The sequence below is a fragment of the Myotis yumanensis genome, unplaced genomic scaffold (genome assembly GCF_028538775.1).
Source record: "Myotis yumanensis isolate MYYU_CA2020_CCGP unplaced genomic scaffold, mMyoYum1.0.hap1 SCAF_2, whole genome shotgun sequence".
Classification (NCBI taxonomy): Eukaryota; Metazoa; Chordata; class Mammalia; order Chiroptera; family Vespertilionidae; genus Myotis; species Myotis yumanensis.
Genome location: NW_027223753.1, coordinates 27,135,061 through 27,160,938, shown reverse-complemented (window position 1 = coordinate 27,160,938; position 25,878 = coordinate 27,135,061). Strand labels below are relative to the sequence as shown.

Sequence of the window (25,878 nt, the reverse complement as noted above, 5' to 3'; positions counted from 1 at the left end):
CTTTCCCCCCAGGATATCTTTTTTCGAGAGCCGCTCAGGCTTATTTAAAATGAGGAAGTGCTGAGTGACTTGATCAGGAAATTGGGGAATCGGTGACAGAAGTGTCCTAGAATCCATTCCACCTCAGTGATCTATCTTGAACTGCCTTTGCATAACTCATAGAGCAGAGGGAGTGCACTTGTATTCCCTTGAATGTTGGTGCTTACACAGAGACAGCATGGCATACTCAAATAGACAGACTTCTCCAGTGGGCTTCCTTTGGGTCATTACCCTTCTGTGTTAGTAGATGCTCATTAATTGAATTAATGATTCTACCAGAACTTGGAAATCAGATTTGTTTGAAGTATATAATTATAAGGTTTGTCATACAGTTGACCCTTGAACAACATGGGTTTGAACTGCTCAAGCCCACTAATACGTGGCTTTTTTTCAATAAATACTGTAAATGTAACTTCTCTTCCTTAATAACATTTTTTGTAGCTTACTTTATTGTTAGAATACAGTATATAATACATATACAAAATGCAAGGCTTCCTTCTAATCAGCAGTAGGTATTATAGTTAAGTTTTTGGGGAGCCAAAGTTATACACAGATTTTTGACTGTACAAGGGCTCGGTGCCCTTAATCCCACATTGTTTAAGGGTCAACTGTACTTTTAAAGAAATGGTTTATTCCTATACTAAGACTAAAAAGTTAAAGACTATGAAAAAGAAGCTTTATCAACTAAAGTGTCATTTGCAGTAAAGTTGACTTGTTAGCAAAATTAAAAAATGTAGTTTAATAAAGCGTAAGTGGTCAAAAACCATGTTTTCCAAATATTGGCAATCATTGTATCTTTCTTAGTGACTTGAATTTAGGTTAGGAAAATTCTCCTTGAGGAGCTAGTAAATAGTTTATAAATCACTTTAACTTTTTCAAACAATCCTTTTTAGACTCTATTCCCATGTATAACCATTTTTGCAGAGTGGTAATTAGGAGCAAAAAGAGAAGGAGATTTGGTTTTGGCAGACTTTTTTATAATCCTAATTTTATATTCATCAAAATGGCTAAATCTTCATTTTATGTGATAAGATTTAAGTCTCCAAAATTTTGAATAAGCAAAACTATTCAGTTTAACAAGAACTAAATGTCTTATATATTATATATATATATATATATATATATATATATATATGTATTAGGGAGCTTATTTTTGAAATAGTTCTTTAGAAAAATGGAAATTCTTAGTCAGAAGTTAATATTTTTACTTCTTATAATTTTTAAAAATATGTTGTTTATGGAAATTTGGGCATACCTGTAACTTTAAATAATTGTCTGCCCTCCACTTTTCTATCCTATTGTATCCTCATACTGTATGCTGAAGATAGCTAGAAGGATAGGAAGGTAAAGATTTCCTTTGAATATATATATATATATATACATATATATATATATATATATATATATAATTAAACACAAGTAGAATGTCACATATCCATATCCAAACAGTCAACAATAACAATACAGGAAATTAACATTTTAAACAGTTTAGGTGCTTAGGTGATACTTAAGTTTGTTTTTAATCTTGGGAATAAGATATTGTAGTTTAATATGGTATTTGTGTAGAAAGCCATGCTGCTACTATAGCAAATTAAATGCAAATCTGTTAATAATTTATCATCATCTGTGGCATATCTGTCAATGATCAACAAAAGAGAAATCTATATTTACTATCTATCTGTTTCCAGTCTAATGATCTTATTTACTTAATAGTTTTTATTCGCACTTAACACAGCAAGATGGTCAGATTGTTTTTGGGGGGGGAAATAACCTGGAAAACTAAACTTTAAGTAGAAGCAAATTTTACTATATGGAGTTGTGACATTATTTGATATACTCAGGCAAAAGTTAGCTAAATAAGTTGGTGTTATTGTAGATGTAATCTAACAATTCATAAGCTATTGAGAATGTTTTACTTTTATGGTAATAATTTCTTTAGGAAGTTTTAATCATTACACACAAAATATTCTATTGCTTGCTAATTGATGAATTGTAGTAAATTTGCAATATTTTCCCAGAAGTCAATTCTAAAGACTTTGACTATGTAAAGCTTGAATTTTTGGTTTAAATTCTGTAGATTAAGTTTTAGTCTTAATGGTCATTCTATGCCAACATTAGTACTGAAGTATGATATTTGAGAATGATTTTTGACTATTTACTTAAATCTCTTGCCTAAATTAACACACTTTGAAGTTGTTTCTTTTTGGTTAAAAGTGATCACTGACCTTGTTTTTTTCTACTATGAAACCTTGTCAGAATCTCTACTTTTTGCCGAGGATCTGAAGTAAACCAGCACATGTTTTCACCCACATTGGCTCCAGCCCTATCGCTCATTAAAGTTCCATATAGTGCCGATTGTGCCCTGGCTGCTTCTCCTCTTGCTTTTTTCCTGAACCCACAAGCCCATAGCAACCCTGGCAGTCCCTGTTCCAGCCGCCCACTGCAGTGGAGGTAAGAAACCTGCAGTAGTGTGAATGTGAGCCTGGGTGATTGCTTCCGGCCTAATAGAAAAAATCCAGACCTTTCTCCTTAATAATGGGGAGAAACTGAATAAAAGTCATGACCCAGTCACAAAGAAGAGTAAAAGGAATTTCACAGATCTCTGCTCAAAATTTCAGCAGATGGTAGGATATCTATTAGTAGTTAGATGTGTGCCCTTACTGATTGTGATCACCCCTAGGAGAAGCATGGCATGACAGTGCTAGAGCTCTCTAAGGTTAAATAGTTCCAACACCACATTTTATACAATAGGAAATTTTTATTCCAAAACAGATTAAGTGATTTGCTCAGATTGCTGAAAATAACCCTCTCCCCCCTTTTCTTTCTGCCTCTCTTTTCAAATATTAAACATTATTTGAGTATAGACTATGTTCTGGGCATTGTTTTAGGCATGGAGGACAAAACAGTGAACACAAAGAGATAAAGTCTCTGCCCTCAGGGAGGTTAAATTCTAATGGAGGGAGACAAACAAGTTAATGAGTAACTGTATAACAAATGGACATAAGTGATACTGAGAAAATACAGTAGGATAAGGGCAGAAGGAATTGTCATTTTATAGAAGACTAGAGGCCCGGTGCACGAATTCGTGCATGGGTGGGGTCCCTCTGGGTGGCCTGCAGGGATTGGGCCGAAACCCGCAGTCCAACGCCGCCTGCAGCTCCTACCTGCCTCTACCGCTCATCCCAACCCCACTGTGCCTGCCATGGGCTTGTGCCCAATCAGTCCCAATCAGGAGAGGCTTGCGCTGCCGCAACAGCGCTCGCCAGCCATGAGCCCTGCGCCTGGCGCCCTCCCAAGGGGAGTGGCCTGCAGGATCAGGCTGAAACTGGCTCTCCAACATCCCCTGAGGGGTCCCGGATTGCAAGAGGGCACAGGCCAGGCTGAGGGACCCCACCAGGGAGGAACTGCGGGAGGGCTCCAGGGCATGTCCGGTCCATCTCGCTCAGTCTCGATTGGCCGGACCCCAGCAGCAAGCTAACCTACCAGTCCGAGCATCTGCCCCCTTGTGGTCAGTGCATGTCATAGCAACTGGCCAATCGGTCAACTGTCTGTCCCCTGGTGGTCAGTGCATGTCATAGCAAGCAGTTGAGCTGCCTTAGCATATCATTAGCATATTACGCTTTGATTGGTTGTTCGGTTCTGCCATTCTGTCTATTTGCATATTACTCTATAGGAGGATAGTCAAGGAGGTCCTCAATGCAAATTTGACATATGAGTAAAGACTTAAAGGAAGTCATGGAGCCAGAATAGAGGCATATAAAAGAAGAGTGGTTCAGACAGAGGCAAGAGGAAGTGCCAAAGGCCTGATCTAAGAGCTTGCTTCATGTGTTTTTTGTGCAATAGAGTTTAGTGAAGCTGGTGTGGGATAAGTTAGGAGGTGAGAGGTGGGAAATGAGGTTTGAGTTGTATAGTGTGGAGCCAGATGAAGTAGAACTTTAAAGCCATTATATGGATTTTTGTTTTTATGCTGAGATGAGAAGCCTTTGAAGGATTTAAAACAGAAGAAGTCATGATCTGATTTAGATCAGAAGGATCACTGGCTATAGATAGAAGGCTGCTGGTATAATCTAGGTAAGAGGCAATGGTTGGTTGAACCCATGGTGGTGCAAATGGTAAGAAGTGGTCAGATTTGGGGATGTATTTTGAAGGTAGAATTGGTAGGATTTGTTGATGGATAGGATGCAGAGTTTGAGAAAAAGATGAGGACTGAAGATTTGGGGATGAACAATTACAAAGTTGGAATTATCATGAACTAAGACGTGGAAATTGCAAGTGATAGCTAATTAGACATTCAGTTAGACGTGAGCTCTGGGCTAAAGATACGTGATTAGGAATTGTATAAGGGAAATAAATAATTAGATTTATGAAATCCTCCACTGAGTGACTATTGATGGAGAATAAAGAAATATCAAAGGTTTAGGCCATGGCACAATCTGACTTTAAAAGGTTGGGGAATTGAGGAATAGCTCTTCAGAAAGGAGAAGAACCAACAGAGGTATGTTGGAAGCCAATTGAAAAAAATTTTCAAGATGGAAAGTGTGATCGATCAATAGGGATTTGTTAAGCTTTTTGGTAGAAAACAAAAGTAACCTGGAAAACTAAAAGTTTAAGTAGAAGCACAATTTATACAGATTTAGGTGAGATTATTTGATATAGGAGCTCAAATTCTACAATTTAAGCAGTATTAGACTGTCATAGGACAATGTTAGAGGCTGACTTCTCCCTGAAGTCACCTCTTTCTGATGAGATTGGAATGAGACCTTGGTATGAGATTGAAAAAGATTGTAAGTTGGGTGGCACCCACAGCCTCAGGTGTGCACATGGTTTCAAGTGCTATCTCTTGAACCTGTGATCTTAGGACAACCTGAAACAATGTCTTGCACCTTTGGCTTGAAAACTTGTTCAATTTCATGTGTGTTTTTTCTCCCCCTTGGCTTGTTTACATGGTTACTATAATAGTGTTTCATTCCATTCTTCTTTTGTATCTGTCCCATGTAAAGTACCAGTTTAATAATATGGCAAGATGATTTTCCCTTGTTTGCTGGATGTTTGTATTTCCTTAAAGTGCCTTGAATTTTTTTGGGGGATACAGTTAAATTCTTTGGAAGTAGCCCTGGCCAGTGTGGCTCAGTTGGTTAGAGTGTTGTCCTTGCACCAAAAGGTTGCCAGTTCAATTCCCAGTCAGGGCACATGCCTCAGTTGTGGGTTCAATCTTGGTGAGGGTTCATATGGGAGGCAACCAGTTGATGTTTTTCTCTTTCCTCTCTAAAATCAGTAAAAACAAATTCTCAGGTGAGGATTAAAAAAATTATTTGGAAATAGTTTGATGCTTTTAGGGCCGTGGTCGGCAAACTGTGTCTCTCGAGCCACATGCGGCTCTTTGCCTCCTTGAGTGTGGCTCTTCCTAAGCCTTAGGAGTACCCTAATTAACTTAATAACACTGTACCTACCTATATAGTTTAAGTTTAAAAAATTTGGCTTTCAAAAGAAATTTCAATTGTTGTACTGTTGATATTTGGCTCTGTTGACTAATGAGTTTGCCGACCACTGTTTTAGGGAGTATTGTTAGGCTTTGTAAGTGGGCCCAGAGCAGCATTTGAGGCTAATTTTTTTTTTAGACTTTATTGGTCAGATTATTACAGTTGTTCCTCTTTTCCACCCCATAGCTCCCCTCCACCCAGTTCCCACCCCACCCCCTGCCCTCACCCCCCCCCCACACACTGTCCTTGTCCTTAGGTGTGAGATTTTTGTCCAGTCTCTTCCCGCACCCCCCACACTGCCTTCTCCCTGAGAATTGTCAGTCCACTTCCTTTCTATGCCCCTGATTCTATTCTATTCACCAGTTTATTCTGTTCATCACATTTTTTATTCACTTGATTTTTAGATTCACTTGTTGATAGATATATATTTGTTGTCACTTTATTGTTCATATTGTTATCTTTACCTTTTTCTTCTTCCTCTTCTTAAAGAATACCCTTTTCAGCATTTCATATAATACTGGTTTGGCGGTGATGAACTCCTTTTGCTTGTTCTTATCTGTGAAGCTCTTTATCTGACCTTCAATTCTAAATGATAGGTTTTCTGGGTAGAGTAATCTTGGTTGTAGGTTCTTGCTATTCATCACTTTGAATATTTCTTGCCACTCCCTTCTGGCCTGCATAGTTTCTGTTGAGAAATCAGCTGACAGTCATATGGATACTCCCTTGTAGGTAACTAACTGTTTTCTCTTGCTGCTTTTAAGATTCTCTCTTTGTCTTTTGCCCTTGGCATTTTAATTATGATGTGTCTTGGTGTGGTCCTCTTTGGATTCTGAAAGGGCGAGGGCTACGCCCTCCATCTTGCCCCAGATCCTCCATTTTTGGGCAGCAGCCATTAGCCATGAGCTCAGCGAGGAGCTTCTTCCCGGAAGCCCAAGCCTCTGCTAGCCACACCTAGGATTTTTTTAAACTAACCAATGATAATCAAGGGAAGTGCACGCCATAGACACAACCACATCCTGTGTAACAAGACCCCGACTCGCACCTGGCCAATCAGCAGGGCCCACAGTCCTCTCTCCTCCCCTTACTCCAACCCCCCTATAAAACCCCCCTCCCCACAGAGCTCTCTCTCTCTGCCTCCTGCCGCTGCGTCGGCGAGTGTGGTAGACGGGGAGCTCGAGCTAGCTCGAATAAAGACTCTTTTGCTTTTTGCATCGAACTTGGCTGGCTCCCTGGTGGTCTTTTGGGGATCCTGAAATCTGGGCATAACAGATTCCTTTTGTTTGGTGTTCTCTGTGCTTCCTGGACGTGTAAGTCTATTTCTTTCACCAGGTAAGGGAAGTTTTCTGTCAGTATTTCTTCAAATAGGTTTTCAATATCTTGCTCTCTCTCTTCTTGTGGCACCCCCATAATTCAGATGTTGGTACGCTTGAAGTTGTCCCAGAGGCTCCTTGCACTATCTTCATATTTTTGTATTCTTTTGTCCTTTTGCTTTTCCAGTTGGGTGTTTTTTGCTTCTTCGTATTTCAAATCTTTGACTTGATTCTTGGGATCCTCTAGTCTGCTGTTGGATCTTTGTATATTATTCTTTTTTAAAAAAAATATATTTTATTGTTTTTTTACAGAGAGGAAAGGAGAGAGATAGAGAGTTAGAAACATCGATGAGAGAGAGAGACATTGATCAGCTGCCTCCTGCACACTCCCTACTGGGGATGTGCCCGCAACCAAAGTACATGCCCTTGACCAGAATCGAACCTGGGACCTTTCAGTCCGCAGGCCGACGTTCTATCCACTGAGCCAAACCGGTTTCGGCTGTATATTATTCTTTATTTCAGTCAGTGTATGCTTAATTTCTAATTGGTCCTTTTTCATATCCTTGAGGGTCTCGCTATATTTCTCAGAAGTTTCTAGAAGATTCTTGAGTAACTTTATAACCGTGATTTTGAACTCTATATCCAGTAGTTTGCTTTCCTCCATTTCTTTCATTTGTGACCTGTTTCTTTGTCTCCACATTTTGTCTGCTTCCCTGTGTTGATAGAGTGGCTTTGTGTGCTAGGTGTCCTATAGGGCCCAGTGGCTCAGCCTCCCTAATTACCTGAGATGGACACTCTTGGTGCACCCCTTTGTGGGCTGTGTGCACAGTCTTGTAGTTAAGCCTTGATTGCTGTTGATGTCACTGGGAGGAATTGACCTCCAGACCAATTGGCTGTGAGGACCAGTTGTGTCTACAGTGGGAGAACTTCTGTGCTGGAGACACCATTATGGAGCAGGACTTGCTTCAGTGGGGCTTTGGCGCTCACTGAGTCTGCCCAGGTTTTTAGGCGGAGAAAGGCCAGGCCATTCATATGCAAAAGCCTCTGCACACAGCTTGGGTGGGGTTGTAAATTGGGTGGGGCGGGGTCTCAGGGAATCACTAGGATGGAGCAAACCGCAATGGCTGCCAGTCTGCTCTGCCTCGGAGAGGTCCCAGGGTCTGTGTCCCAAGGCTCTGTGTAGGAACAATGACCGCTGCAAGCACCTCTGCATGAAAGCCGCCCTCACATTTCGGCCCGATGCCAGACAGTCCAGTTTCTCTCCGTATGAGTCTGGGTCCCCAAATTCTCATCGGGAACTGGAGTTCAGAGCAGTCGGGAGCTTGTTTCTCCCTCCCGACTGAAAAAGACAACAGTGTAGCCAGCTGCCAGCCCCTTTCACACGTGCCTCCGTACCTCCGCATTTCCACACCCCTTTCCTTCTAGTTGTAGAATTTCCACTCAGCCAGCCTTCCCGTGGTTCTGGATGGTATTCGTTTTGTCTTTTAGTTGTAGTTTTAATGTGGTTGTGCGCGGCAGCAAATTCAGGTGTTTACTATGCCGCTATATTGGTTGTCGTCTCCGGGGCTAATTTTTCCTTAATATTGAAGCAGTACTTTCCGAGTACTCTACCCGATGCCCATGCAATATGTGTTTTTTTCCACTCAGGCTAGTGGGAGCATGATCTATTCCTGGCCTTATGTGAGCTCTAGGGAGTGTACCACCTGCTAATTTTATTGAATAGTTTCCTTACCCACATGCACAGATTGGTACTCAGCTCAAAACTTGAGAAGAACCCTTTGCTGAGCTTTCTCTGTATAGTTCTCTCTCTGGTACTCTGCCTTCTAAATTCTAGCCACCTTAGCTTTCCTAAATTCTTAATTCTGTTTCCTCAACTTATGTAAACTGCTGGACTTTTTGGGAAGTACCCTCTTCCGGCATTGCTTCCTAGAAATGTTGTCCAGTAGTAAGCTGGGGCAATCTTAGGACTTACTTTGGGTCAGTTTTAAGGTTTACTCTCTATGTTAACCATCTGTGCAATGTCTAAAAACTGTTTCACATGTGTTTTTGTTTTTTGTTAATCCTCACCCTAGGATATTTTTTCCATTGACTTTTTTTTTTTTTTTTTAAGAGAGTGTGGAAGGGAGGGAGGAGGGAAAGAGAGAGAGAGAGAAAAAAAAAACACATCAATGTGAGAGAGACATAACAATTGGTTGCCTCCTGCATGCACCCTGATTGGGGTCAGGGAACAAATCTGCAACCCAGGCATGTGCCCTTGACCAGGAACCAAACCCGAGACACTTGGGTGCATGGACCAACACTACCATGAGCCACACAAGCCGGGCTGTTTTTGTTTTTGTAGTTTTGAAGGCACAAGGGTAAACCTGGTCTCTGTTTCCCATCATGGCAGGTGGCAGAAATCCAATCTGCCTAATGTTTTGAAATCATGCCTCTATCAGAAGTGAGGATTGCTTCATGAGATTTTCGGTTGACTGATTCACATGTTAGATAAACCTAGGAAAAACAGGACAGACTCTGTGTCACCTTCATCAAGAAATGAAACAACAAAAGAAGAATAGGCAACATTTGCTGAGCAATTTTCTAACTGGTTTATTTGTATTGAAATTAATCCTTAAAATACCCAGATACGGTGATAATACAGGTCCATTTTAGTGATTAAGTGAATAATTCAAGTAACTCTATTTTATCAAGGAAGACACTGTGGTACAGAGAAGTTAAGGAAATTTTTTATAAGCAGCAGAAATTGTCGTTCAACCCCACAGAATCTTACCCCAGTGTCTGTGGTTTTAACCTCTTTGCTGTAATATTTTTGATGAAACATGTGCTGTTGTGTATTTAGTTAATAAATGAAAAATCTCTGAAGATTTAATAACTCTCAGGCACCATTTTCAGCACTTAAAATTTGTAGGTCATTTAATTCCCACACCAATTCTATGAGGTAGATATTATTGTAATGTTGGTTTTGCAGATGAGAAAACAGAGGAACAGAGAGATTAAATAAATTACTCAAGATAACACAGCTGATAAGTGGCAGAACTGGGGCTAAAACCCAAGCAGCCTGGCTTCAGATATCATATTCTTAACAACTATACTGTTCTGCTGCTCCATCTATACTCTTTTATGTAATATAGTATTTTTGAACCTAAATAATTACATAGCCTGTCTTTTCCCAAGGTGACATATTCATAACATTCTTTAACAACTCCCCCTATACTAGGGTTGAGAATTGGTATTTCACAGTCCATTGTCACTTCTAGGCCATTAACTTTATGTCTCCTTTTTAAATTTTTCTTCTTTTAGGCGTATAACATTCATTTTTTCTTTTATCCTGGCTCATTGCTGTCCTCCACTAACTTATTTTTTTTTAAGAAATATATATTTTATTGATTTTTTTTTTTTTTTTTTTTACAGAGAGGAAGGGAGAGGGATAGAGAGTTAGAAACATCCATGAGAGAGAAACATCCATCAGCTGCCTCCTGCACACTCCCTACTGGGTATGTGCCTGCAACCAAGGTACATGCCCTTGACCGGAATCGAACCTGGGACCCTTCAGTCTGCAGTCCGATGCTCTATCCACTGAGCCAAACCAGTTAGGGCACTTAATTTTTGTTTAGTATTCACATTCAGAGTCTAGGATAGAATTAGTGCTTAGTGAACACAATGATGAACCTAAATTCTAGAAAATCCTTACCATGTACATGTGCCTATCAAATATTGCAATTTTTAAGCAATTGAGCAAAGTGACAAGAAAAGAAAAACTATTTCAGTAAATAATGTGAATAGTGGAGAACTAAAAATTGAGAGCTATTGGCAGTAGTGAATTTGACCTCTATTTGAAAATAGACGACTCAGGAGAGAGGAAAATAGGATCTACACACATGGAGTGGCCATGTTTGGATGTCTTATATCCCCATGGAGTATAACTCCTAAAGTGGGAGAGTTTGCAGCAAGAAACCCTTTTTAGTGTGTTGTCTGTGTTGGAAGGGTTCTAGCTCTAGCTGACTCCCTACTGATTGGTTTACAGAGGTAACTAAGGTTAAGCATGTTAAGAAGGGATTAAAACACAGACACAGAGAAGACAGCCATTGAGAAGCTAGGGAGTGAGGCCTCAGAAGAAATTAACCCTGCAGACACCTTCTAGCCTCCAGAACTGTGAGGGAAAAATATCTGTTGTTTAAGCCATTTAGTCTGTGGTACTTTGTTATGGCAGCCTAGGAAACTGATACAGCTATTGAGGCTTTTGGCTGCATTGCCCAAAAGGGCTAGAACACAGTGTCCGTTTGCATGGTAATTAGAACTAACCCTGCTCAGAATGTTAACCCTCTTTATTAACCGCACCTTAGTGATGTGCTTAGGACCTTACAAATTGTTGCCTATAATAATCTGTAGGACAGTCAGGAAACAGTTTTAAATGATGCCCACTTAACGCTGTATTATATTTCTGTTTGTTCCTTGATGAGAAGGAATAGGTCTGTTATCTAAAACATCGGTCACTGATCAAGAAGGCCCTGATTCTACCTCTTAAGTGTCTTGGATGGGTATTGTATTAGAAATACTCAGTTTTCCTCCTTCTATATAGGGAAAACCTGGTTCTTCCCTACTGTGTGTTTCCTTCCTTACTACTCACACAGAACCTTTTATTTCTGATACTTCTGGTCACCAAATGTGTGGAGGTTTTACCCTACACCAGTGGTTCTCAACCTTCTGGCCCTTTAAATACAGTTCCTCATGTTGTGACCCAACCATAAAATTATTTTTGTTGCTACTTCATAACTGTAATGTTGCTACTGTTATGAATCGTAATGTAAATATCTGATATGGAGGATGGTCTTAGGCGACCCCTGTGAAAGGGTCGTTGGACCGCCAAAGGGGTCTCGACCCACAGGTTGAGAACCGCTGCCCTACACCAAGCAATTCTCTGTGACACCACCTGGGTGTTCTACAGTTTGGCTTGATTCTGATACTTCTACCTGGAGACAGTGCCAGATCCCACAGGTTAAGGGCGCAGTCCCACAGAAGTGCTGCCACCAGACTTCAGATGCCATCCACTACATCTCCAGGTTACTCACAACTTCTGTCCGATTTGGTTGCAAATAGAGATTCCTACAATCCCCTCTTCAGCTTCGATTAATTCGCTAGAGCAGTTCACAGAGAACTCAGGGAAACACTTGCTTACGTTTGCCAGTTTATTAACAGATATGATAAAGGATACAAATGAATAGCCAGATGAAGGGGTACATAGGGCAAGGTCTGGGAGGACCTGGAGTGCAGGAACTTCTGTCTCATGGAATAGGGGTGCGTCATCCTCCCAGTATGGATATGTTCACCAACGCCATACTTGGGACTTTATGGAGGCTTCTTCATGTAGGTATGACTACTTATTAACTCTCTCTGGAGGGTAGGAGAGGAGTGCTGAAAATTCCAAGCTTCTGATCATGCCTTGGTCTTTCTGGTGACCAGCCTCCATCTAAGAGCCATTAAAGAGTCCACTCCAAGTCACCTTAGTAGAACAAAAGATGCTCCTAGTGTTCTTTTTTATATACATATATTTTTTAAAATTTATTTCAGAGAGCAAGGGAGAGGGATAGAGACACTGAAACATCAATGATGAGAGAGAATCATTGATCGGCTGCCTCCTGCACACCTTCCACTGAGGATCGAGCCTGCAACCCAGGCATGTACTCTGACCAGGAATTGAACCATGACCTTCTGGTTCATAGGTCGATGCTCAACCATTGAGCCACACCTGCTGCGCCCTAGTGTTCTTATTACTTAGGAATTTACAAGGGTTTCAGGACCCCTGGGTCAGAAACTTGTGTGTGTGTGTATGAAAAAAAAAAAAAATACATACATATATATATATATATATATATATATATATATATATATCTCCTAGAAGCCTGGTGCATGAAATTCATACGCTGTGGGGGTCCCTCAGCCCAGCCTGCACCCTCTTGCAGTCTGGGAGCCCTCGGGGGATGTCCGACAGTCGGACATCTTTAGCACTGCCTCGGAGGTGGGAGAGGCTCCCGCCACCACTGCTGTACTTGCCAGCCATGAGCCCGTCTTCTGGCTGAGCAGTGCTCCCCTTGTGGGAGCACACTGACCACCAGGGGTCAGCTCCTGCATTGAGCGTCTGCCCTCTGGTGGTCAGTGCGTGTCATAGCTACCGATCGTTCTGCCGTTCTGTCGATTTGCATATTAGCCTTTTATTATATAGGATATTTCTATTATTTCACAAGTATGATCAACCTTAAGAGGCATAGTAAATATAATTATGATTCAGGTTGCATTAGTTAACCTCTAGCCATTAGTTAGCTTACACATCTTCTAAGAATATGATTCATGCCTATTAATTGGCACTCAGGCATGAGTATTGCATTGTTGGCATAACCCTCTTTGAGGGAGTGCTAGATATGGACTGTGGTGTAACTGGTGTCCCTGAAGAGAGAAGAGGCAGTTATGTCACTGGCTTTTCACTGACCTAACTTTAAACCTCCTGGGAATAGAAGTTTGGTATTGACAACTTTCTGGAACATGGACTAGCTTAGGATTTAAATAACTTTTGATTTGCCATAGACATCATCAGACCTGAAGTAGGAAGGTTTGCAGCAAGAAGCCCTTTGGCGCCTACATATGCAAATTAGCCGCCATCTTTGTTGGCGGTTAATTTGCATATTGTGCTGATTAGCTCATGGGAAGTGTAGCGAAGGTACGGTCAATTACCATGTTTGTCTATTATTAGATTAGATGTTGCTGTGAACATTTACATAAAACATGTCATTGTGTGGACGTATGTTTTTTCTTTCTTTTGGGCAGAGTCCTAGGAATTGAATTATGTTGTATGGTAAGTTTATGCTTAATTTTAAAAAGCTTACTTTTCTGTATTAACTATCATTTTATATTCCCATGATCATTTTTCTACATCTTCATAAATACTACGTATTCTGTCTTCTTGATTATAACCATACTTGTGGGTTTATAATGGTAGCTCATTGTAGTTTTTATTTGCATTTCCCTACTAACCAGTGATTTGACAGGCGGGGATACTCACCACTATACTAATGAGGAAGAAGACACTAACCAACGATTTGAGCATCTTACCATGTCTGGTAGACTGTCTATTCAAATTTAAAAATTGATTCATTTATCTTATTGAGTTTTGAGTTTTTTACATATTCTGGATACAAGTCCTTTATCAGACACATGATTAGTGAATATTTTTTCCTCATCTGTGTTTTGTATTTTATTTTCTTGGGAGTCTTTTGAAGTAAAAAAAATTTTGTTATGGATCATGCTTTTGGTATTGTATTTAAGAACTATTTGTTCTCAAGGGCATAAAATTTTTCTTTGTTTTCTTCTAGAAGTTTTATGTTTTTAGCTCTTAAATTTCTATCTATGATCCATCTGAGTTAAATTTTGTGTATGGTATGAGTTAAAGGTCAAAGATTATTTTTTTCTTTTTTAAATATGACTATTCATTTGTTCCAGCATAATTTGTTTAAAAGGCTATCAGCTTCTCAGTTTTTATGAAGGAGCCCAATGGAATTTTGATAAGGATTGCTTTGAATTTATAGATCAGTTTGGGGCAGGTATTGTCACCTGGATGATATTGAGCCTTCCAATCTATGAACATGGAATATCTCTCTCTCTCTCTCTCTCTCTCTCTCTCTCTCTCTATATATATATATATATATATTTAACTCTTCTTTATCAATATTTTATAGTTTTTAGTGTACTAGTCTTACACTTCTTTTGTTAAATTTATTCCTATTTTATTCTTTCTAATGCTCTTGTGAATGGAATTATTTTCTTAATTTCATTTTTTGATTGTTTGTTACTACTATATAGAAATACAACTTATGTGTATATATATATATATATATATATATATATATATATATATATTCATGTATCCTATGATCATGCCAAGCTTGTTTATTAATAGTTTTATAAAGTTCCTTGAGATTTCCTACATATAGGGTCATTTTATTTATGAATAATAACTTCTTCCTTTCCCATCTTGATGCTATTATTATTATTATTATTATTATTATTATTATTTCACTGTCAAGAAGCTCTAGTACAATGTTGAATAGAATTGCAAAAGTAGACATTCTTGCCTTGTTTCCTCTTAGGGAGGAAAGCATTCAGTCTTTCCTCATTAAAGTGTTAGATGTGGGATTTTCATAGGTTGAGGATGTTAACTATTCCTAGTTTGTTGAGGGAACTTTGTTATGAATGTATGTTGGACTTTCGTTAAATGTGTTTTCTGCATTTATTGAGATGATCATGTATTTTTTCCCTTTATTTTATAAATCTGGATATATATATATATATATATATGGATCTATAATTTTCTTTGGCTTTGAATCAAATTTATACTGTCATAAAATAACTTAGGCAACTTTTATTCTATTTTCCAGCACAACTTTATAAGACAAAGATTACTTGTTCCTTGAAATTTGTCAGTAACAATAACTAGAATTATTGTTGTAATAATAATTGATAATAGTAATTATTGTATTTTTCACCCTGCTCATTTGCAGCTAGTTAGTTTTCTTCTGTAAAGCTACCTGGCTTGTGGTGTGAGTGGCACGGAGATGCATTATCCTATATAATAAAAGCCTAGCATGCTAAGTGTCCAGTCATCCGGTCATCCGTTCAACCAATCAAAGCGTAATATGCTAATGATATGCTAAGGCTGCTCAACCGCTTGCTATGATGTGCACTGACCACCAGGGGGCATACAGTCGACTGGTCTACCAGTTGCTATGATGTGCACCGGTAGGGTCCCTCGCCCTGGCCTGTGCCCTCTCGCAATCCAGGCTGAGGGACCCCCCCCCCCCCCCCGAAGTGCCTGAATTTTGTGTACCAGGCCTCTAGTAAATTTCATAATGGAAGGATATACACAATTCAGTGCAGGTGTATGGAAACCAATCTCTAATTCTGTCCTGGAGAACACAAGGGAGGTTCTAGAGAGAAGGAAACTCTTGAATTGAGAATTAACAACTCTTTGTTAGGTAGGGTATTTAAATAGCATGTGCAAGGGAGTGGGTGCTTAATGACATGGACGGTTTTGTATTGGGTGTAAAGTGTGTGGAGGATGGATTTATGAAGAGATGGTGATGTGTAGGACAGCTAAGCAGGGGCCACATCATGAAGGGTTTTGAATGACATTCTAATAACTAATTTAGATATTTATTTGGTTATTGCATTTATCAGAGGATTTTGAACAGACCATTGATGTGATCATTTGATAGTTTTCTTTAAACATATTATAACTTAGATTTGAAAAACGGTTGTACCAATTAAAATGCAGAATAATTATTGCTATCACATTATTGCTTGTTAGAAGTTTCTTTTCCCACCTGAGTAAATGTTCTACCCTAACCATCCCCTTCCTATTCACTTTACATATATGTAAGCCACCCACTTTTTAAATTTAATTTTTATTTTGTCAAAGTAATATATGGACATAATTTCTAAATCAGTTATTTAAGGCTTATAATAAAAAACTAGTTATTAGAGAATACCTCTCCTATCATCCTTGATTTTTGCTTCTCAAAACTAATCACCTTGATTTCTTTTTGTCTACTTTAATATCAAATTATTGTGATTTCATAATTATTGTTCCTCATTGAATAATTGTATGCTATGATTATGCTTGTTTTTGTTTTCCTGAATGTAATAATTGCCTCACTTTTGCATTGCTTTATATTCTATATGGCACTCATTTTATTCATCCCCAAAATTTCCACCAGAGCTGCAAAATGCTTCTCAGTGTATAACAGTAGATTTAACCATTTCTCTCCCCACTCCTCCCTCTCTCTCTCTCTCTCTCTCTCTCTCTCTCTCTCACACACACACTACTTCTAAAGCCCTCTCATCTTCTGCTTCAATTTGGGCTGGTTATTCTCTAGTCCTTTTGCATAGCTGTTATAATGGGTTCCTCTCTCCACTGAGTTCCCCAGATCTTCTGCCTTCCTGTTAGCTTAACCTTTCATTTTGGTGGAACACTGATTCTTAAAATCTCCTGTGCTACATACAAGACATTTTGCACTTCCCTTTAACCAGTAGCTCTCAAAGAAACTTGTCTGGAAGTGTAACCTGGGATTGGGCTTATAATTTGGAACTTCCAAAGAAATCATGGGAACTAGAGAAGACAAACCAAATATACTACAGCTTCCCAAAACACGATGCAATCAGGAATAACTTTACATTACTTCATTTTATCAAGGCCCATATTTGTGGAAGGCCTCTGTAGTAAAAGTGTACTCCATTAAAAAAAATACATCTTTAAGATCAACCAAAGGACTTGTGTGCATGCATATAAGCCTAACCAATGGACACAGAGAACAGGGGAGTGAGGGCATGAGTGGAGGGGGGGTGAGGAGGCAACGGGGGGGGGGGGGGGGCACATATGTAATACCTTAATAAAAAAATTATATATATATATGTATATGTATATATATATCTTTAGTCTTTCCATTGATTACAAGAGATGTACTGCTTTAAGAATACATTACAGGACTGTTCTATCTTATTTATTAGTTATCCAAATAACAACTGTGTATCAGGCACTGTCCTGGCCACTGGAAATTTAGACATGCTTAGAATACCCAGATTCTGAAGCAATGTTCACTCTAAGGCTTTTAAATTTCTCTCCCATCTCTATTACCAAGTCTATTTAGATAGAACTCTGGGAATGTGAGCATCAACTACAGTCACCAATGGCAGAATTGTCTGGTTTTCTAGGTGGTGGGTGCATTTACTAAGGTGTGGGGGGCAATTCTTTTCTCATCTTTAGATTGAGGATGGGGACATGCGGCTCCTGCCCTGTTAGAGAAATTTCCCACTATATCACATGATTCCAGGGGAGGAGGAGATTGCACTGGTTTACATTTGGCCAATTTCCCCCTCTCCTCATATCTTTTCCTTTAAAACTATTGATTTATTCCAAGTGTTCTGGGTATATTAAATCCACGGTGGTACCTTGGACATTGTTTCTTTTCGCTGTAAATTGTGATTGTTGCAGGAGCATGTTGCTGAGACTTTTAGGTTTGGCTGTTATAATCTGCTAGGAGCTGAATTACGCTTTCCTTGCATGGTTGGTGGTCTTTTTTTGCTTTGACAGAGTGAAAGGGTTCAGGATTGTCCAGTGTAGAGATAATCTGTACCTCTTTAATTTTTGTCTGGATTGAGATAGTTCTTTGCTGCACCTTGATTTAGAGTTGGTGGTGGCAATGGTAGTCAAGATGGTCATGACTGAAGAATTTGGTGAGAACATAGTCTTTGCTGAAGCAGGTCTCCTCTCAAATATTTGTCGCTATGTCAACATTTTGCTCCAATCCCTATAGTAGCTTTTTTCTTTTATTTTCTTTTTCCCAGCTTTATTGAGGTATAGCTGACATATAATATTGTGTAAGTTTTATGGTGTACTGGTGTGATGGTTTGATACACATATTTATTGTGAAATGTTTACCACAGTAAGGTTAGTTAACACATCGTTCATTTCACATAATTACCATTTTGTCGTTGTTCTTGTCCTTGTTATGGTGAGAACATTAAAGCTCTACTCTCATAGCAACTTTCAATTACTGCAGGTCCTCAAGTCACATTGTTTTATTGAAATGCTCTAGGAACTTAACTCTTGTTTATATCAATTAACCTGTAGTAAATTGGTTTCATTATATGTCATTTTGCTTAAAGTCACAGAATCTATTGATGATGTCAAGTGAGGGCTTACTATATACAATATAGTATTGCTAACTATAGTCACCATGCTGTATATTAGATCCCTGCCTAGGGTAGTTCTTTTTCTTTTATAATATGTTTTTATTGATTTTAGAGAGGAAGAGAGAGATAGAAACATCAATGATGAGAGAGAATCATTGATCGTCTGCCTCCTACATGCCCCCTACTGGAGATTGAGCCCAGGCAACCTGGGCACGTGTCCTGGCTGCAAATTGAACCGTGACCTCCTGGTTTATAGGTCAACGCTCAACCATTGAACCACACCGACTGGGCCTAGGGTAGTTTTTTTTGTTGTTGTTGTTTTCTTTTATTGTCTAAAGTTTTACTAGTGCATATGTCTCCTTTTTCCCCGATTGACACCCCCCTTCCATTCCCACCCTGGGTAAGCCCCCACCTCCCCAGTGTCTGTGTCCATTGGTTATACTAATATGCATGCATACAAGTCCTTTGGTTGCTCTCTAACTCCCCCCCCCCCGCCCCCCCGCACCTTCGCTGCCATTTTTCTCTGAATCTATTCTTGTTCATCAAATGATGTTGATCATTATATCCCACATATGAGTGAGATCATGTGGTATTTTATCTTTCTCCGACTGGCTTATTTCGCTTAGCATAATGCTGTCCAGTTCCATCCATGCTGTTGCAAATGGTAAAAGTTCCTTCTTTTTTATAGCGGCGTAGTATTCCATTGTGTAGATGTACCACAGTTTTTTAATCCACTCATCTGCTGATGGGCAGTTAGGTTGTTTCCAAATCTTAGCTACGGTTAATTGTGCTGCTATGAACATAGGGGTGCATATGTCCTTTCTGATTGGTGTTTCTGGTTTCTTGGGAAATAGTCCTAGAAGTGGGATTACTGGGTCAAATGGGAGTTCCGTTTTTAACTTTTTGAGGAAACTCCATACTGTCCTCCACAGTGGCTGCAACAGTCTGCATTCCCATCAGCAGTGCACGAGAGTTCCTTTTTCTCCACATCCTCGCCAGCACTTGGTGTTTGTTGATTTGTTGATGATAAGGTAGTTCTTGATATCCTATCTGCCCACCATTTTTCTTACCCCTGAATTTAGTAAGATTATACAAAATGTCCTTGTTTTTCTGGATACTTGCCTTTTGAATCATTTTTACAATGGAGCTCCACATTAAAGTCCTAGGGCAGAGAGAATGTAAATTCCATTAGGCTTTCAACAAAAATATTAGTACCTCATTGTGGCTTAGGGCAAGCTACCTAGCCTCTCTGTGCTTCAGCTTCCTTTTCTGTACAAAGGGGATAATAAAACACCAACTTCACAGGATGTGAGATAGTATATGTAATGCTTTAAACAGTGCCCAGTTAGCACTTAATAAATATTAGCTATTTGATCATGGTTTTAAATGCTTAGCTAAATTCAGTAGACTGTGAGGAAAATCCCAAGGGACCTAAATCTAAGAGACAAAAAACACCTAACCTGTGGAAATCAGTGTTAAAACTTCCAAGGAAGACGGCCCGGGAGGGATGTGTACTAGTCTTGATATCCATGACAGGGAAAGGGTATAAGGCCTTGGTCTTGTCTCAGGTAGAGATACCATCCTCTAGGTTAGTGTAGAATTGAGACCCACATCTAAATGACCCTCAAAGGACTTTACCCTCAGAGAAGGAATGGACTAGGGAAACAGTTTACCTACTGGATGAAAAGAAGTTTTTTAATCTCCTCTGGGTTTTAAGTAGTTCTCTTAGTAATAAAGAAAAATGCCTACCTATTGGGATAATCACTTTTGTAAGTTGTATAAATGTCTAATCACTATGTTGTACACCAGAAACTAATATAATATTTTATGTCATCTGTAACTGAAAAAATAAAAATAAAAAGAAGATATTTGCATACAAAAAGAGAGAAGCAAGTCTCCCTCGAGAATTTTTAACTCTAAGCCTTTATCTAACTGAATTTGAAGATTGGAGTTTATACTGTTGGTGTGGTCTAGGAACTGTTCTGGGCTGGCAGTAACCCTGACACATCTTTCAGAAACAAATTCAAATTTTATTTTAAATGACACACCCTCAAATCAGGTAGCACAACATTCCCTTGAATAAAGCTGGACTGAAGGTGAGTTCACAGTACAAAATTATAGACCATAGAAGGGAACACTTCAGCACAAGTGAAAATAAATAGAAAGTTGAAACTGTAAGATTAGACTCTTAAGAACTTCAGAGAGTAATATTATGGGTAAAATCGATAAAATAATTATATTTAAAATGATCCTATATAATAAAAGGCTAATATGCAAATCAACCAAATGGCAGAACGACTGGTCGCTATGATGCGCACTGATCACCAGGGGGCAGACGCTCAATGCAGGAGCTGCCCCCTGGTGGTCAGTGCACTCCCACAGGGTGAGCACCTCTCAGCCAGAAGCCAGGCTCGCCAGTGGGCTCATGGCTGGTGAGCCACAGTGGCAGTGGTGGTGGTAGGAGCCTCTCCCACCTCCACTGCAGCGCTGAGGACCCCTCGGGGGATGTCTTGGACTGTGAGAGGGCGTAGGCCAGGCTGGGGGGCCCCCCCACCCCAGTGCATGAATGTCGTGCACCGAGCCTCTAGTTTTGAATATAAAAGTAGGAAACAAAATGAAAGAAAAGACATTTAATTTTAAAAGACCAGGCAGGCATATTTAGAAAAGTATACTAATTAGACTCAGTAGTATTGCATCATTGAATTTGAAAACCCAACATGTGGACAAAGTTTGTAACATTGTATCTGGAGTGCAGCCCAGATATATAAAGATGTGAAATATGAATGAGAGCTAAGAAAAATGAAAGGTACAATAAAATGGTCCAACAGAATATACAGTATTGGGGGTGAGACAGTATTCATAGAGATAATGACTTACACCTTCCAGAATTGATTACAAACAAACAAACAAAATAATATGAATCATGACAAGTAGAAATAAATCCTCTTCTATATATATTGCAGCAAAATTGCAGAACCATAAAAACAGAGGTTTTAAAAGGAAGTAAACTCTCAAGAATCCACAAAAGCTGAAAGAGTTCTAATAAATGAGTTCAGCAAAGGAGTTCGCCCAAGAAAATGGAAATGCACAAATATGTATAGCAGCATCAGTTATAGTACCTCCAAAACAGAAACAATCCAAATACCCATCAATCAATAACTAGATAAATAAAATGTGGTATATTCACACAATAGAATATTAGCCATAAAAAGAAATGAAATACTGATAAATAGTATAACATGGATGAGTTTTGAAAACATTATGTTAAATAAAAGAAGCCAGACAGAGAAGGCCACATAATGAATGTATGAGTCCGTTTCCATGAAATACTCAAAATAGATGAATCTATAGAAACAGAAAGTACATTGGTGGTTGTCTGGGGGAGGGTACAGGTGGTTTTTTTGTTTTTGTTTTTTTTAGGTGGTGAAAATGTTCTGGAATTAGATAGCAGTGATGGTTGCACAGCCTTGTGAGTGTATTAAAAATCACTGAATTGGCTCTGGCCACGTGGCTTAGTTGGTTGGGGCATCATTCTGTACACTGAAAGATTGCCGGTTCAATCTTGGATCAGCGTGCATACAGGAGGCAACCAATTGATGTTTCTCACATCTCTCTCTCTCTCTCTCTCTCAAAAATCAGTAAAAACATATCCTTGGTTGAGGATTTTTTTTAAAGCCACATTGAATTGTATACTTCAAAAGGTTGAATTCTTTGGTATGTGAATTATATCTAAAAAATATAAGAAGTTAATAGTACAAAAAGAAAATAAAAGTCAGCAGAGAAAAAAGAAAAATTAACTTCAAAGAAACAATTCTAAGAACAAGCTTCTCAACAGTGATAACAGGAGCAATATGACAATGGAATAATGTTTTTAAGGAATTGAGAAAGAAGTTATTCTCAGCAAGATGCTGTGGAATTGTATACAGCAGGTCCTCGATTGATGTTTTAATGTCTTTTTGTTACAGTTTTGATGAGATGCCTTGGAACTTAACTCTTGTTTATATCAATTAGCCATTGGTAAAATTGGTTTCATCATACTTTGTTTTCCCATAGTTCCAAGAACCCATAGATGGCATTAAGTGAGGAGCTGCTAAATTATCATTAAAAGTCAGTGAGCAAAGTAAAGACATTTTCAGACAAATGTTAAATTGAGGAGGTTTGTCACTATTAGATTCTCACAGAAATAATTGCTAAGGTGTATATTGAGAAAAAAAGAAGAAAAGTATGAGATCCAAGAGGGAATGCTGAGCAAAGAAATTGGAAAATAGATGAGTAAATCTAAGCAAGCAGTTATTGTATAGTACAATAATAATTAATAATTTGGCCATATAAAGGCAAAATAGATCTGAAATACTGGACCACAATAAAATGTAAATTTGGAAGAGGGTGGGGAAGAATTGGAGTTAAGATCTTTTAATTTGGTTCAGACGGTTGTGATGCTAGTTAATCTAAGACAAGAGTACCTGTTAAAACTTTAATAATAGTAACTGCTTTTAAAAAATATATTTTTTTATTTATTTCAGAGAGGAAGGGAGAGGGAGAGAGAGATAGAAACATCAATGATGACAGAGTCATTGATTGGCTGCCTCCTGCATGCCCCCTACTGGGGATTGAGCCCACAACCCAGGCATGTGCCCTTGACCAGAATCGAATCCCGGATCCTTCAGTCCGCAGGCCGATGCTCTATCCACTGAGCCAAACCAGCTAGGCCAAAAATAACAACTACTTTTTTTTTTTTAACAAAGAGAATAAACTGTATAATTTCCAAACTATGGACCAGGGGTTAAGAATTACTTGATTGCTTTTCTCTGCCGATAGCACTCTTGCAAACGTGGTGGATGTTCCTAAAACCCGCTGAACTTTCTGTAAGAAGTGTGGCAAGCATCAGCCCCACAAAGTAACACAGTACAAGAAGGGCCAGGATTCTCTGTGTGCACAGGGAAAGTGGCGTTATGACAGGAAGCAAAGTGGCTATGGTGGGCAGACTAAGCCGATTTTCTGGAAAAAAAAAAAAAAAAAAAGGCTAAAACTGCAAAGAAGATTGTGCTGAGGCTTGAATGTGTTGAGCCTAACTGCAGATCTAAGAGAATGGTGGTTATTAAGAGATGCAAGCATTTTAACTGGGAGGAGATAAGAAGAGAAAGGGTCAAGTGGTCCAGTTCTAAGCTTCATATTTTGTTTTATTATATGACAATAAAATCTTGATATGTTCACTTCAGAAAAAAGGAATTACTTGATCAATCCAAAGGGACTTGCCATCCAAAAAGAAAGATGGAAAGGTAGAGTAAAGGCATTTGGGGAAGAGCAGGTTGCAGTTTGTCTAAGGAAATTGGGAAGGTGACACTTAAGTAAAATCTTGAAGGAGGTATGGGGATTTTTGCTATTGCATAGTTGGGGGAAGGACTTTCCAGGTATAGGAAACAATTTATGTATGGTCCTAAGAGCTAGATATGTCTATGAAATTAGCAGCCTTTGGAAGGTTTTGGACAGATAAGTGAAATCTTCTGATTTATGCTTTAGAAAGGATCACTCTTGCTGCTTGTTCTGGGAACAGACTGAGGCTAGAAGACAAGAGTAAACTAGAGGGACTAGTTAGGAAGCTATTAATCCAGGCAAGAGAGAAATAATGGATCATCTTCAAACAGCACCCTTAATTGACTAAAAGAATATGTATTTTCTCCCTCTGTAGCTTCTCCATCTTCACTGGGTCATCAGTTTGGTTGCTACTCTGAAATAACATCTGGAAGTGCTGGACCTTAAATGGCCCTAGATTCTTCTCTATTTCATTGATGATACTTAATGAAACAGAAATGTGTTTTGTTTTGTTTTCATTCTAAGTTTTGAAAGGAAGTAGCCAAGTGCTAACCAATTGTGAAGTGCTCAAGTTCCTAAGAGCAGCTGGACTCCTGGAATTGGGAGATTGGAGAGGCTTCAGGGGTTTGCAGCCATGCATCCTACTCCTTACCCTATATTGCTTCAGGCTGAGAAGCAGACTTCTCAGATAAATTTATGGCAGATCCTTCAGGTGTTCAGATTTTCTGAGTACCTGCTAGTTACTGAAGGAAGGGATTTTGAAGGCTAGGAATTCTCTAAATATGGCCACAGTTCAGTGGTACCACAGATTATGGTACAGTGTGCCTTGGTCCTTGTTCCCACTATCCACTGAGATGACCATGGTAAAGATGTAAGAAGATGAAATGCCAGGCCTTGCTCTGAGTGACCAAGGGACTGGGGTGGTACAGTAGTCTGCCCTTATCTGCAGTTTTGCTTTCTGCAGTTTCAGTTACTTGCAGTCAACCATGGGTTAAAAACATTACATGGAAAATTCTAGAGAGAAACAATTACTAAATTTTAAACTGTGCTCCTTTTTGAGTAGTGTGATGAAATCGTGCACTCTCTGGCTCTGTCCTGCCTGGGACATGAATCATCCCTTTGTTCAGCATATCTCCACTGTATACATTACCCACCTGTTAGTCACTTAGTAGGCATCTCAGTTATTAGGATTGACTGTCACGATATCACAGTGCTTGTGTTCAGGTAACCCTTATTATATTTAGTAACAACCCTTTCTTTACAGCATATTGTAAAAGAAAGTGCCTTTTATTACAGTATCTATAGATATAAAAGGCTAATATACAAAGTGTCCCCTCGTGAGTTCGACCAGGATTTCAATCACTCACTATGACGTGTGCTGACCACCAGGGGATGGTGCGGAACGAAGGAAGGCCCCGGCCGGCAGCCGGAGGCCTCGATCAGCCCTGATCACCAGCCAGGCCTAGGGACCCTACACATGCACGAATTTCATGCACCAGGCCTCTAGTATTATTATAATTGTTCTATTTTAATATTAGTTACTAGAGTCCCAATGCACGAAATTTGTGCAAGGGGCTCGGCCCTCACAGCCCCAGCTTCATCCAGAAGGTTGTTCAGCTGTTTGGTCTAATTAGCATATTAGCTCTTTATTATATATATAGGATTGTTAATCTTTTACTGTGCCTAATTTATGAATTAAACTTTGCCACATGTTGTATGTATAGGAAAAAGCATGGTATAAATAGGGTTTGGTACTATTTGCAGTTTCAGACATCCACTTGGGGGATCCTGGAAGGCAGATGAGGGAGACTCCTGTATTGGGCAGCAGTCTGGTTTAACCAAAGGCAGTAGAGGATCAACTCAAGAGGCTTCCAGGTTACCTCCCATCAGCTAAGAGTTAGTGTGCCTGACTCTGTAAACATCCAGTACTATCTATCATCTTACTGGGAAGAAAGAATTAAGACTTTATATCTTCTAGGATCCTGGAGAATTGGCCA

General features: G+C 39.2%; 1 protein-coding gene and 1 pseudogene across 10 annotated transcripts in view; both read left to right on the top strand.

Annotated features, from left to right (window-relative positions):
* MAST2 (microtubule associated serine/threonine kinase 2) overlaps positions 1-25,878 on the top strand; it is a 170,125-nt gene that overhangs the window by 95,261 nt on the left and 48,986 nt on the right. For 3 of the 10 annotated variants that reach the window (XM_070404841.1, XM_070404839.1, XM_070404838.1), the window contains one exon: positions 2,296-2,490. The exons of the other annotated variants lie outside the window; for them this stretch is intronic. In XM_070404841.1, coding sequence (XP_070260942.1) covers positions 2,296-2,490 — 195 coding nt within the window. The remainder of the gene's footprint in view (positions 1-2,295; positions 2,491-25,878) is intronic. 10 annotated transcript variants of the gene reach the window in all.
* LOC139004373 (large ribosomal subunit protein eL42-like) lies at positions 23,367-24,230 on the top strand (annotated as a pseudogene).